General features: G+C 42.9%; 1 protein-coding gene across 1 annotated transcript; it reads left to right on the top strand.

Annotated features, from left to right (window-relative positions):
• Window positions 1–9,253: 9,253 nt before the first annotated feature.
• On the top strand, window positions 9,254–14,952 carry cln8 (CLN8 transmembrane ER and ERGIC protein). Its single transcript, XM_083633310.1, has 3 exons — window positions 9,254–9,355; window positions 9,924–10,582; window positions 11,412–14,952. The coding sequence occupies exons 2-3, from the start codon at window positions 10,025–10,027 to the stop codon at window positions 11,736–11,738; spliced, it is 885 nt and encodes a 294-aa protein (XP_083489436.1). The 5' UTR covers window positions 9,254–9,355; window positions 9,924–10,024; the 3' UTR covers window positions 11,739–14,952.
• The last annotated feature ends 298 nt before the right edge of the window (window positions 14,953–15,250 follow it).

The following is a 15,250-nucleotide window of genomic DNA, read 5'->3' as shown; positions in this document are numbered from 1 at the left end:
ATGAAATCAATTCTTTGGTTTGGCACAACTTAAGGTAAATTTTTTATTTTTATGGACCAATTAAGTGAAATTGGACAATTTCCCAAGGCACACCTGATGATCTCTCACACATTCGTGTGCCACGGCATAGTGGTTGAAAAACACTGCTCTAGCATACTGAAAAACCCCTTTCCTCTTTCATCTGTTTTGTATAAGCATTCCCTATCGCCCAATTTCCAATCGTCAATCAATATCATCTCCACTAGTGTCTGAGCATTCGTGGCCTCACTTCTGGTACGTCTATCTGCTTTGATCCATGGTGTGAAATGTTTCCAGGGGACTTTTTCGTGCCCAACGCAGTGGAAAGAACATCAAACTCACTGAGATAGACTGGTACAACACTTCCTTGAACTTGGAATGTGAAACAACTCTATAATTACTAGACAAATGAAGAAGAAAAAAGTAGTCGTTTAGTTAAAACTATTTTCATCTCTTGTATATCTATAGTGAGGATGAATATAATGCCAAATATTCATTATTTGTAAAGAAATATATATAGATATATAAATATATATAATATATGCTTCATTGAAACATAACTATTTTCTGCTCTTGCTCATGTTTCATTGTAATTATTTTTGTTTTTTGTTCAAGTTCTTTCATATGCTGATATGATGGCATGCAAAATACTGATTCTGATTGTAGGCTTATAATTTATTTTATTTTTTCTTTGTTAAGAATTACGACACTATCACACCGATGTACTTTTTTATGGATTTATTTAAGTTTATTACAGATGCATTTTCTTTTTCAGGGTGTGTTATTTAAGTGCTACATTTCCTGACGTTAACGTTTGGTTATTTTTTGTATGATTTGGGTAATTTCAAATGATTCTTTGCCATTCTTTCACAGCTGAACTATTGAAAGATTTTGCCTCTTTGAATAGTTTGATCATTGCTGAGGGCATCCAGTGTAAATACTTCTGCAATTAAAGATTTTTGAGAAAAGGTTTCAAAATATTTGTATGTGGCGTCTGTTTTATTTGAGAAATCTTAAAATGTGCTATTATTTTTGCTTTCTGCTAAAGTGCACAATAATCATACATACAACCATATAAGGGGTGTCTGTGTAGTGTATAGGTAAAAGCACTTGCTACTACCGCGGAGACCCATGTTCAATTCCCAGTAGCGCTACATTCGGCTTGGTCAGATGTTCCTACAGACACAATTGGCCATGCCTGCGGGTGGGAAGCCGGTGGGGTATGAGTCTGACTCCTGGTCGCTGCACTACGCCTCCTCTGGTCGGTGCTCAGGGGAGGGGAACTGGGGTGGAATAGCGTGATCCTCCCACATGCTACAGCCTGTCGATGAAACTCCTCGCTGTCAGGTGAAAATAAGTGGCTGGTGACTGCACATGTATCGGAGGAGCCTGTGCTCATCTGCGGTTCTCCCCAGATCGGCGGAGGGGGTGGGGCAACGACCGGGACAGCAGGGGGAATTGGCCAAGTACAATTGAGGAGAAAATGGGAGGGGAAAGATCCATATATACTGATATACAACCATAAAAGAGTAGTAAATGTTTGAGAATATATATTGAGTATAGATAATACAGTAGGTATAAATTGTTGAACAGTGGTACGTGGTACTTGTGGATGAAGCTACAGTAGATATGAATGCTTATTTGGGCCAACAAAGAATTCCTCCAACAAATTCCATTATAGTGATTACCGTAGTCACCCATTTAGGTGACCGTTTAACATTTTGTCATAAATAACCTTATTCCTGATGGTATAGTATGGCTCATAGGGCTCAAATGGATTTGCAAAAATATTCTTGACATATCATGCATTTTCTATCTGTACGTTGCCTGCTAACCCAAATAGAAGTGATATAAACGGCACGGTGGCTCAGTGGTTAACACTGTTGCCTCACAGCAAGAAGGTCCGGGGTTCGAACGCCGGTCCGTCCCAGGTGCTTTCTGTGTGGAGTTTGCATGTTCTCCCCGTGTCCGTGTGGGTTTCCTCCGGGTGCTCCGGTTTCCTCCCACCATCAAGAAAGACATGTATGTTAGGGTTAATACTCCTGTCAGTGCCCCTGGCCAAGGTACTGGCAAAAGAACTGGAGTTGGTCCCCGGGTGCTGCACAGTGGCTGCCCACTGCTCCTAGTTGTAGGAAGGTTCCTAGTAGAGGATGGGTCAAATGCAGAGGATGAATTTCCCCAAGGGGATAAATAAAGGATAACTTAACTTAACTTAACTTAAAGATGGGATGACTCATCTGTCAAAGAAAAGCTGCATTACCACTTCAGTAGGACTTATTCAAGTGAACCAGTATGACTTGTTGATATCAAGGATGGAATTTCACCCAAGACAAATCAGAATCACATCACATAGCATCAAGACATACTATAGAAGACTTTGACCAAAGGCCCAATAGAACTTGACATGAACATTTGGTCTGAAATTCCACACAGACAGGAAGTATTGAAGCACCCTGACCTTGAAGATTTGGCTTGAGTGGCAACTTTGGTGCTTATAGTTCAAGAAATGTTGCAGCAGAATACTGGTTGTGGTGGACTGTCTATATATATATTTTACTTAATTTATACAAGGGTAGTCTGAGAGCAATGTTCTCTTTTTCAGGAGCGCCCTGTTCACAGTCACACACATACTGGAAGCTAACCAGTACAACCACAGTCTGATCTGCTGGCCACTGAGCAGCTCCACTGGAGTGGTTGGGGTTAAGGACCTTGCTCAAGGGCACCTCAGTGGCGGTAATGAGGTTCACTTTCCACACCCAGATTCATCCTGCCACTCCGGGGATTGAACCGACAACCTCCCGGTCACAAGGTCGCTTCTCTAACCTTTACACCACCACTGCCCAATATGAGAAGAAGTTAATTGGTTATTTTACTGAAGATCTGCTTATCCAAAGAATGACAACCATAGGGCATATGTTGGTGTTGTTCACAGTGAGAATGGAGCTTTAACATACCTGCTAGTCTAGAGATCATCCAATTTAGACACACGATAAAATAACAGCTGTCTCAGTCTCCTGCACACTATAGCCATGCATATGTCTGTGGGAGCATTGTCAAACATAGCTGTCATCTTCGGTGTAGCAGCCAAATGAACATTTAAAAATGTTAATTTGAATGGCAATTTCCTTTACTTCCTCACGAATCAATAGACTCTATGAGAAGAATCTAAGAAATGGCCTCTCAGACAAAGTGTAGGTCATCCCCACACATCCATGTCAGCTGCTATAGTCACTTTCTATTGGAGGAATGCCCAGAAAAACCTCCTTTCAAGATGTGGGCTTGTTGTATGTGTAAAGCCACCCAGCATGAAGGTTTGATCTGCAACTGCAAGGAGATTCACAAAGCAATGCAAATTTGATCATGCTTCTTGAGACATGATCAAGTTTACCCTATAGCAGAAAGTGAAATTCAGAACCATTAAAGCAACCAGCATGTCCAATGATGAATTTCCCCACGGGGATAAATAAAGGGTAACTTAACTTAACTTATGTCCGTGCTCACCAGCCAGCAATATTGTGTTGAGTACAATTTTAAATGAGATTGATTTGTTTTTCCATTCATTAGGGACCTCATTAAATGTTGCACATGAAGCTTCTCCTCCAGGGAGCCACACAAATGACGTGATAATAATAATTTAAAAAAGCACTGAGACGACATAAGGACAAGACACACAAGAGAAACCCCCTGGCCCTGTGTGTGTGTGTGTGTGTGTGTGTGTGTGTGTGTGTGTGTGCGCGTGCGTGTGTGCGTGCGTGCGTGCGTGTGTGTAAGAGAGAGACAGAGAGAGAGAGAGAGAGAGAGAGAGAGATTGTTCTTGAAATAGAGAAATGTTTCATTTAATTTGGTGTATTCGACCCCGCTTAGTCAATACTTTGTAGGGAGTTTGGGGAATTTTCTCCCATTCTGACCTCTGACTTGCAGATTTGCTCAAGCTAGTTGGAGGGGGGCGCTGACTGTGCCTTTTCACAATTCTGTCGCTGATAGTTCCTTGGACTTCACGGGAGAGTTTCTGCTCTGACATTTGCTCTCATCTGTGGAACTGAATAAAGATATTTGTGTTTTGATCCTTGTCCAGGCATCTCAAGGACATTCAAAGGAATTTTGATTTGGAGGTGTGGAATACTCAGCTTGGAACTCTACCTGACGCAAAGGCCTGTCGCCTCATACCATCCCACATGTTCAAGGCAAGGTCTCCCCCTGCTGGACATGGAAGGAAATGCGTGATTGTCCAATTTGCAGAGAGAGAGAGAGAGAGAGAGAGAGAGAGAGAGAGAGAGAGAGAGAAAGAGAGAGATAAGTTTTTATTTACCCAATCACTTTAAACACACACCATAAACAACCACACAAATCACCCTAGCAACTCCAAAACAGAGCTCCTCCTCATCAATGGAGCATAAAACATCCTTATAGCACCACACAGAAACAAAACAGTCCAGATCATTCATCAACTTGTAATAATTATGGTCAATTTTGAATCTGCTTATTATCATTTTTGATCAGTATGGCAACAGCATCAATATCCAAAGAATAATTTAATTTGTTTCTTCTACTAATGTAAACAGCCATCTTGGCTTGACCTAGCAGAAAATTGAACAATTGACATTTCTCACGACAATTCCTTGAACATTTGTATCCCAGGATGAAACTCTGTTTAGTGAAAACCTCTTCAAACTCCCTAAACAACCGCTCCAAAAACAGGAACAGAGGAATTAACCTCACACAGTCCAAAAAACAGTGAAAAATAGTCTCTCTCTGAGGACAGAAAGGACAGGACTCGGTCACACTTGGATTTAAAACACACACATTTTGTCATTTTGTCATTTTGTCGCCTTTTGTCTCCATTGAGGCCTCACCTCTGCACCCAGACCCAGGTGAGACCTCCATGGTGAATCAACACGACCTGCCAGCTTGGCCTTGTTTACAATCTTTACCAACAGCTGATACATCATTTCTCCACTTACAACATTCAACTTCACACCAGCAGCACAGTCCAAGAAAACACCTGAACATTCTTTAAAATCAGGAGTCAAAGTGAGCGTTGGAAAAGGATCAGAGTCCACAGGTAAAACAGAGCCCTGACAATATGAAACCAGGAGATTGATTTCAGTCTGTGTGAGCTGTTCTCTCCACGCTCTAAGCTGTTTGGTGAGGAGCCTTTCCGAAAACACTCCCACCTTGGAAGCCAGAGCAGAAACAGTCTCCAATCTGGGTCCACATAATCCAACCAAACGACCCAGTGTAACGACATCGGAGGAGACAAACCTCTCCATCACTAAAGTTCCAAGTCCACCGAGCATTTTAAAACGTAGTGCATAGATGATAGGTTCATTCAGCAGCCAGTATGATGAACCCTTCTTCGGAACCGTTTGCTTTTTGAACATATTCCACACCCTGAACTGCCCCTGATAAAACTCTGAAAGCCCACTCAGTTTGTGATTTTGAAAGTCAATCAAAAACAAGTTTTCAGTTCATCCTTGACCCCCAGCCTGGCCCAAGAAAGCCCGAGCTACAGGTCTCCACACCAAATCATCAGGCCCAGTCAACAATCTCTGAATGTACTGTAGGCGGAAGGCAGCACCCCTACTAGCCAGAGAGAGAGAGAGAGAGAGGAATGAATCTATCTATCTATCTATCTATCTATCTATCTTCTTATATATCTATACATTTGGCAATGTGGGCAATGTCTGTCTGTTCTCTGTTCTCTGTTTCAATTTTTGTGCGGGCCACATCTATGCTGTTTTACGTGCGATCGGGCTGAAACTTTCAGGGGGTGTAAAGAGCATCCGTGCGGGTGACCTGACGGAGCTGTATTTTTTAATTAGGTGATTGCCCTAATTGTTATCAGTGATGATATCCGTGATGATGTCATCAGTGATGTCATAGAGCAGGCGAGGCCACGTGGTGGTCATCAGTTTTCAGTCATCTGTCAAAGTTTTCCACATCATTACCTAAAATCACTCCTTTTCTCTTAGAATTGAACTCCCTTCTGAAATCCCTCGTATTGGTAAATAATAAAAAAGTAATACTCTCTTTTAACTGTATTTGATCTTGTGAAGCACTTTGTGACTCGGGCTATGCTTGGCATCACCAGGGTAACAAGTCTTACCTGACGTCACCTAGGACTATGGCTCTCGCACAAATCCCGTACCATCTCGTCTATGAGACTTCATGGGGGGGTTCATGGGGGTAACATTCAAACACCTTCACCTATTTATTTGAAGCTTAGCCCACGTTTAATATGACCACCCAAGATTGTAACAACATATACAAAATTAAGAAATGCATAATATGGCCCCTCCTTAAACAACGGGGTTTAAGGAGTGTAGTTATACTCTAACTACACTCCTTAAACCCCGTTGTTATACTCTAACTACACTCCTTAAACCCCGTTGTTATACTCTAACTACACTCCTTAAACCCCGTTGTTATACTATAACTACACTCCTTAAACCCCGTAGTTACCCTGTAAGTACAGTGTGGTACCCCGTAATTAGCCTATAAGTACAAACATTTGTCCCCTGCTTCATAATACAGCCCGCGACCCCGTAGTTAGACTATAAGTACAGATCTTGTTACCCTCTAGTTAAAGTATTTTTTCACTCCTTAAACCCCGTAGTTAGACTATAACTACACTCCTTAAAACCCGTTGTTATACTATAACTACACTCCTTAAACCCCGTAGTTAGACTATAACTACACTCCTTAAACCCTGTTGTTATACCATAACTACACTCCTTAAACCCCGTTGTTATACCATAACTACACTCCTTAAACCCCGTTGTTATACTATAACTACACTCCTTATTAAACCCCGTAGTTAGACTATAAGTACAGATCTTGTTACCCTCTAGTTAAAGTATTTTTTCACTCCTTAAACCCCGTAGTTAGACTATAACTACACTCCTTAAAACCCGTTGTTATACTATAACTACACTCCTTAAACCCCGTAGTTAGACTATAACTACACTCCTTAAACCCTGTTGTTATACCATAACTACACTCCTTAAACCCCGTTGTTATACCATAACTACACTCCTTAAACCCCGTTGTTATACTATAACTACACTCCTTATTAAACCCCGTAGTTAGACTATTAGTACAGATCTTGTTACCCTCTAGTTAAAGTATTAATTCACTCCTTAAACCCCATAGTTAGACTATAACTACAGCCCTAAACCCCGTTGTTATACTATAACTACATGCTTATTTGCGAGCTGTATTCTAAAGCGTTACCCTTTATTTCATATTCGTTTTTATTTTATTAGTTTTTATTGTGAATTAGATACTAATTCACAATTAAATCTAACGTGAAATTATTAGAAAATGGTCGGGGGGCCACTGCACCCTGTCGCGGGCCGCATCTGGCCCCCAGGCCTATCACTGCTCTATCTGATACACTGAAAATACTGGGAGGCGGGCCACAGCGTCTCTGTCGATGATTTGATTTGACAGTTCTGGGCACTGCCGTTGGCCAATCCTGGCGTGTTTCACCCCCAAATCGAGTGTGTTCTGGCGCTAAGCGAGTGGGTTCTAGGACAACGAGGCTCTCTGAGGCATGAGCCAACTACGTTAACGTGGAGCATTGGGGTAAAGGCAATATTCCTGAAATGCGAGTTTAACAAACCAGTTACATGTCCTCTGCATTCTACATCAAATTAAGACATTACTGTTTGTTTTATTTTGTATGTTACATACTTATTGGCCAAGTTATGTTAGTTTATGGGCTCGGAATTCTGCCCAGGTAGGGACTAATAGGCGGCCATCTTGCCTGCAGAATTTTCAAATCAAGTAGAATACCGTTTTGTCAGAAATCTGGCGGGGTAATTAAGTCCCCCTTTAAAGTCTCTCATAATGACAACAACTGCAGACCTATTACTATCATAAGACATCCAAATGTTGTCTTCCCATGGGTTCTTCCAATTAAATAAAATTTAAATCAGATATTGAGCATGTGTCTCCTGGTAATAAAAATTATAATAAATAATTTTAGTCGGCCTTATATTTCTAGAATGGCCTTTCTTTTCAACAAATCTGATATGATACCCCTAAGCAAAGACAGCTTCATTACTCTCTACTCTCAACAATGAACTGAGTCAAGAAAAGATTATCAACACCTGTTAACAAATGAAGAAAAGAAATCGTCAAAAACGATACCTGACCTGAAAGTTTGAAATTGATCACTCTGGCTCTTTGTCTTGAGGGACACAAGTGGACTACCCACGTTGAGCTTCTCCAGAGACCTTTAATAAAGACTGAATACACCCCAACTTCCAGTCACTTCCTGTAGGCTATCTGTGCCACGGGCGTGATTTCGAATCGCACATAGATTACGCAAAAACTACGCCCTGTGCCCGCCTACGCAGCAGTCAAGCGCCGGGATTGGCCAGGCGCTCATGTTCATGCTCATGTTGGGCTCGGCTGCGTGCCGTGCAGTTAACCTCGCGTCACCAGGCTCTTCTCGGCGAGAAAGAGCCTGGCTCCCGCCCACAATTGATTTTGTCACCCTACTGGTTCCCGCCTAGAGCCCGCCCTAGACCGGATGGCAGCGTTTCTAGCTCGTCAACTTTCACGTTAACTTGACAATTTGACCCAAGTATCAGAATCCTCTTTCACCGTTTTGACCGGTGTGTCAGGCGGTGGTGGCGGAGATGCCATATTGCATAAACGTTTTGTTTTATGTAACGCTAGCTTTGTTTTGATCAGACTCTAGTTTAGGTAACATCACCGCGTCAAGCTAACGGCAACAAAGACGTTGTTAGGCGCATTGCCATCCGGTGTTAATTCTGGGTCCGGGGTTTACGCCCCCATGACAAAAAGCGGGGTGGAAGGTGCCCAGACTACGTGCAGTGGTTGTGGTGTGGGAGATTCCAGCTGTCAAAAGAAGACAAAAGACTTGCTCCTGGCCAATCCCGGCGCTTGACTGCTGCGTAGACGGGCACAGGGCGTGGTTTCACCACTGCCACGCCCACTTAGGAGACTGGTCAGGCAATGAAATGTCATACCATTGACAGACAGCGAATCACAAGCTGATAACCACGCCCATTTAGGAGACCGGAAGAGTACAATTTCTTACGATTGGCGGAGTCTGGATTGGGGTGTCTCTGTCTGGGTTGGGTTCTGGTTCTCCACACTGCAGTGAGGCAGTGAGGGGCTTCTTGCTGTGAGCGGCATTGGCCAATGGGATGTGCGAGAGTCTAAAATAGGCGTGACTTCCTGTTTCCAGGTCACATGACCAAATTGAAGTCGTATGATATGAAATTTGCTGCCGAGCTCTGTGTTGTTCAGTATTAAATCTGACCACGATGGAGCAGCTACGTTTCTCTGGATATAGTTTGTGGTAAGTAATAATAAGTAACGTACGTTACTTTGTATTTCGCCAGTTCGAGCGGCTCCCAGTTTCGTCGTCGCTGTTGCTATTGTTGTTGTTGTTGTGCTCATTTGACCACATACTAGTTTAGTTGAAGTTGCAACATATAATATCCGAGTGTCTCTCTGGTGTCTCTTTGTAACGTTACTGTTAACGCTAAATAAACAAAAAAAAAGCTGATAAAATATTGGTTGTGTGAAGTCAGGCCAAACTCGAAGAAACATTTTTCTTTTCGTGTCTTATCTGCTTCGTTAAACATGTCATGCAACCTGGGTGAGCTTCATATCTGCTTACAGCCAAATATTGTATTTTCTTTGTGTTTTTCTGTTTGTGTGTGTTGTGTGTGTGTGTGTGTGTGTGTGTGTGCGTGCGTGCGTGTGTGTGTGTGTGTGTGTGTGTGTGTGTGTGTGTGTGTGTGTGTGTGTGTGTGTGTGTGTGTGTGTGTGTGTGTGTGTGTGTGTGTGTGTGTGCGTGCGTGCGTGCGTGCGTGCGTGCTTGTGTTGGATGATTTGATCTCCTGGCGTCCCTCTTTTTACAGGTGAGCCATATTACACCATGCATGTAACCAGCACTGCTCCCAGTCTGACCAGCAGCTGAGGCACCCTGAGCCCTGAGCCCCAGTATCCTCCCTCAAACATCATGGAGTCCCCCTACCAGAGCAGCCCTCCACCCCCCAGCGACGGCCCCACCCAGCCCAGCACAGACTACTACTCATCGGGCCCTCGCCTCCAGGTTATCGGCCTGGGTTTTGCCTTCTACGCTGCCGTATTCCTCCTCTGCCACCTCCTGTCGGTAGCGCTGTCCCCGACCTTCCGCTCCCTGCTCGCCAGGGAGAGGGTGTTCTGGAGCCTGGCTGCTACTCGGGCCGTCTTCGGGCTCCAAAGCTCCATAGCCGGGCTCCGGGCCCTGACAGAGGACTCGGCCTTGGCCAGAGACAGGGTGAGGGGCCAGGAGGACTGGTCGTGGTTTCACGTCCTCACCGCCACAGGCTTCTTCGTGTTTGAGAACGTGGCTCTGCACGCCTCCAGCGTGGCCTTTTGCTCGTTTGACCTCCCGCTGGCCACGCACCACTTCTTCGCCCTGTCGGGCTTCGCGTCGACGGTGGTGTGGGATTCCCTGGGCCACTACCTGCCCATGATTACGCTGCTGCTGGAGATGAGCACGCCATTCACCTGTGTGTCCTGGATGTTACTGAAGGTAGAGTACCGGTATCTTTGCTTCTGTTGAGCTGCTATCACTTTGGTTTTCTCTCTCTCACACTCATCTGAAGCTTTGTGTGGCAACTGCAGTCATTTCACCAGAGTACCAGGGCCCCAGCAGAGTACCAGGGCCCCAGCAGAGTACCAGGGCTCCAGCAGAGTACCAGGGCTCCAGCAGAGTACCACAGGTCCAGCAGAGTACCACAGGTCCAGCAGAGTACCAGGGCTCCAGCAGAGTACCACAGGTCCAGCAGTGGCATTTGTGTGCTAGTAGTTGACCATTTCCCCTTCTGCTTGATTTTGGTTCCTTGTCAACTAGCACGCTACTGGAGGTACACAGGGGTTTCACTTCCTCTGCTGTGTGGACACGCTGGATGCACCTTATTGTCACCTGATACGCTCCACCACTGGACATACTTCGAAAGAGGAAGTTCCAGAAAAAGATGGAGCCAGCTTTGTGAAAGTTCTGTTCCTCATGCCCGCAGATACCATACAGATGATGACATGACACGGTGCAATGCTATAATAATGTTTGCGCAAAACACTGACTGTCACACCACAGCAAGCACTACTGAAGATTAACCACTTCATCCCGTTCACCAAACAATTCCTGTCCTAATCTTTACCAGCACTGCCTCCCTCTCTCGCAAATTCAAATAAACTTTATTTGCATGACAGGTTAGAAGCTCATTGCCAAAGCAGTACAGAAATTTAACATGGGGAGCTGTGACTCAAACATTTACCGAGCTTGTTTCTCTTACAGTATGACAATAATTCACATGTTTTGCAGCTAAGAATGATAATCTCTTTCATCTCCTCCCTGACAGGCTGGCTGGGCGCAGAGCTTGTTCTGGAGAGTGAACCAGTGGGCGATGATCCACATGTTCCACTGCCGCATGGTGCTCACCTACTACATGTGGTGGGTGACCTGGTGCCACTGGGGGGAGATCAGCACCCACGTGGTCCTGCCGCAGCGCCTGCTCTTCTTCACCGGCCTGGCCCTGCTCACTGTCGTCATCAACCCCATCTGGACGCACAAGAAAACCATGCAGCTGCTCAACCCTGTGGACTGGAACTTTGGCAACAAGTCCGTGCCACTGAACGGTCCCACGGCGGAGCGGGCGCAGCTTTCTGTCAAGCCCCACGCCAGCTGACGTGTTTACTGTCTGACTCACGTGACTGTTTAATTATTATTTTTTTCCTTTCCTATTGGATGAGTGAGGTGATTGGAGAGTGGGGAAAGTGATTTGTGTATTTTTAAGATTTATCCAACCAGTTTTTAGACTTTTAGACACAGACTGGGACAGAAAGGCCCTTGGGCTGAGTGTGGACTTCACTACATAGTTTTGTTGTTTTTGTGTGTGAAGAAAATCTAAAAACAATGTTCTAATGTGCTACTCATGACAAAAGGTCTCAGTTAATGGAAGCTGTATTGTCTTACAGCTGGTTTTATTATCAGGCCATTTTCATGATGCTCCCCTCTTGTTTATCCAGAGGGAGGGATATTCATTTTTCATGTGCTTGGCTTTCAGCAGGGAGGTGTGACTGTGAGGCGGTGGAATGGGGTGGTGGCTAGTTTGCAGTGCCTTTGGGAGACAGTGCCTTGACATATATACTTAGCTAGCGGTAGCATGCTCTGGCATTCCTTCACAAAATGCTAAGCTCAAAAGACAGCAGTTCTTGCAAGAGCCATTTCAAAACACAACCCTGCAAATCAAGACCTTGTGGAGTGGACCATGAGCCTGCAGATTTAATTGCTTGAAAAATACACATTGTATCCATTGACAGAATTCTACGTCCTGTCTTGCTTAAGAGAGGAATGTAGATCTTCTAGTCTATCCTTGGTTTCTTCTGGTCTGTCTTTCTAGAGGGAAGTTGAGTTGATCCGTCAGGTGAAACGAGCCAGGCAGCATATTGTGTGAGACACGAGGGAGTCAGAAGAGGCTATGCTCTTTCTCAGTAGAGCCATCAAAGGACTCTTAGTGGACTAATGAGAAGAATGTGGCCTGTGTCATCCATATATATTTTGACCACAGACATGCTTTCTTCAGCACTGGACAGGCAGGGCTTGGAAATAGTTTTTTGGCTATCAATGGAGCCATTGAACGCTATAAGTGGACAATTGGATCAGTCCATACTCCATATCTGGGTCATGTTGGTGTCAGTAGTCGTTTTTTGACTGTGTATTTCATCAGAGAGAAAGATATTTATTGTAATGTTCTGTATTTCATTAATAGCCCAAGAACACAAACACGATCTTGTCCACTTTACAAAGGACCTGCTGTCCAGAATTCAGGTGGAGTGTGGAGGCTAGATTCAGTTTTCATCCAAAATAACCTGAGCAAAACAGTGTACATGATTTTTTTTTTTTTATTATGAGTCAAATATGACAACAAAAACAATACTAATAGGGGAGAGTGGGGTGAGTTGTGCCAGTGGGGAAGTTGTGCCACCCCTTGTATCTAGAAAACCATAGAAGAAATTGGTCATCTGACCACACATTTTTGAAGAGGCATCCATTTTACTCACTCTGCAAAGAAGGGAGGCAGATGGCACAAGAGCTAAGCACATTTAAGTTCAAAAAACTGTTTTTTGCCTCTCAAAGTAAATTTTTTATGATCAAGGTTTATTGATTGTTGTGTCTGAACAATTATAGACAAGCTTGAAAACATTTCACACATGTGTTAGTGTTTTAGTAAGCTACAATATGAGGCTATACTGTTAGCATGATGTTAGCTCCAAACCAGCTATATGATACAAGTTTGTTAAAATGGTGGGGATGGGGTGATTTGTGCCAAAAGGCCTGGGTTAAGTTGTGCCAGTGCAGTTGCAGTTGATTTAGTGAAATTTTATTTAATTTTGTTCTTAAATGTTTAAATAGACCTTGTTGAAGAATATTGCAGTATTGGCAAGTGTAGCCTGGCTCTGTGATAGTTGATTTTGTTCATTTTGAACATAATTTTTATTTCTGAAAATGTTAAATATGTAGGTCAACTGCTGCTACCGTTTAGCCTTGTTTAACCCTGTTATAGTACACCGGACTTTAGTGTTATCTTTATTTTGTCTTGCTTTGATATAGCATTACAGTAGATGAGATGAAAATGTTCTGTTTTACTTCAGTAATCAATGGCACAATTTACCCCAACGTATTCTCTCCAAAGGCACAACTTACCCCGCACCGGGGGCAAGTTGTGCCAAGAGACCACTTTTTTAAGAATAGCCATATTTTTTTAACAGTTTATTTAAGATCCAAAGGGAGTGTTCCCAGTGGTGCACAACATCCTGAAATATATTTACATATTGTAGTTGGAGGCATTACTGTCATGCCCTCACTTTAAAGACACCTCAAGTAAAAAGTGGCACAACTCACCCCACTCTCCCCTACTCAACTACATAAATGTCATGTTTCAGTGTTTAAAAAGGTGCCGGTTTGTTTTTATTTCAACTTGTGCTTCATCAAAATCGAAAATGAGTACTGTTTTGCTGTTTCATACAATTTGTTTCATACAATGGTCTCATTGTTTTGGAGTGGACATTTGGCTTTGTGGGTGGGCTTTGTCTATTGTAATAAGTTTGACATCACTTTAGTTGGATGGTTAGCTTTATGGTAGTATTTACTGAGAGCTAAATTATATTGGAATTGCTTGAAGTGCATTTCTAGTGTTTAAAGATTGATGCAACATTTGGGCTTCTTCAGGTACACTCATGTTTTATGTATCTAGAATACTCAGCTGTAAACATCCAGATCATTTTACAATTTCTCACACTTTTCAGTGTGTGGGCTTTAGCAGTATTGCATCTTTAGCTCATGTCTAATTCCTAAATAAGCTCTAGATTTTTTCCTGGCTAATACATGCTTACCGTCAGTATTAACTGGTCTTAAAGTATGCATCTTATAGATTCCCTGCAGCAGAGTTGGGACTTTGGACCCTTTAGTGTCATAAGGAGATGATAATTGAATAGCGCTAGAAAACTATTTTGGCATAATGTTATTGTATGGATTTGTTTTTAAGATGTTTGGGTATGTATTCACTTAGATACTGTCCTTGAAATTTCAGAATAACTGGACTAAATATGGAATTGAAGGGGTAGTGACCAGTGCTACTTTATAGTTTCCTCTTGACAAAAGTTAGTCTTTTTTCTAACAGTATGATCTTGTACTAATATTAATCAAATACTACTGTAATATTAAATGCTGATACATGTCAGTAATACAACATATTGATTGTCTAGAAATAACCAAGGTATGGGAATAGGATTGTCGGTACTGTAAGTGCTCCGCATTGCTCCGTCACATTATATACCAAAAACAAAATATGTGATATTATCTTTGTGTTGGGAAATGCATTCATTTAAGTGACATAATAAAATGTGTTTCTCCATACCAGTGTAACCTGGACCGTGCCAAGTCATTTCCTCCATTATAATAATTGTTTTCCATCTATGATATCTGTGCAGTAGAAGAACATCTTCTAATCTAGGTGGCACAATAGGAGGATTTTTAAAGGAACTTAACAGTCTTTAACTTTATCTGCATATATTGGTCCTCCCTAATACTAAAGTGCAATGGAATTAGTCTAATACATGCTATTTTTGGCTGTCGTAGTGTATCTATGAGAAGTACTTTCTTTGAGAATTTTACAAACTGGGTGTTGTTACAGTCCGT

Source organism: Poromitra crassiceps (genome assembly GCF_964638095.1).
Source record: "Poromitra crassiceps genome assembly, chromosome: 3".
NCBI classification, from domain to species: Eukaryota; Metazoa; Chordata; class Actinopteri; order Beryciformes; family Melamphaidae; genus Poromitra; species Poromitra crassiceps.
Note: the sequence above shows the minus strand (reverse complement) of the source record. Positions and strands in the feature narration are given on the sequence as shown.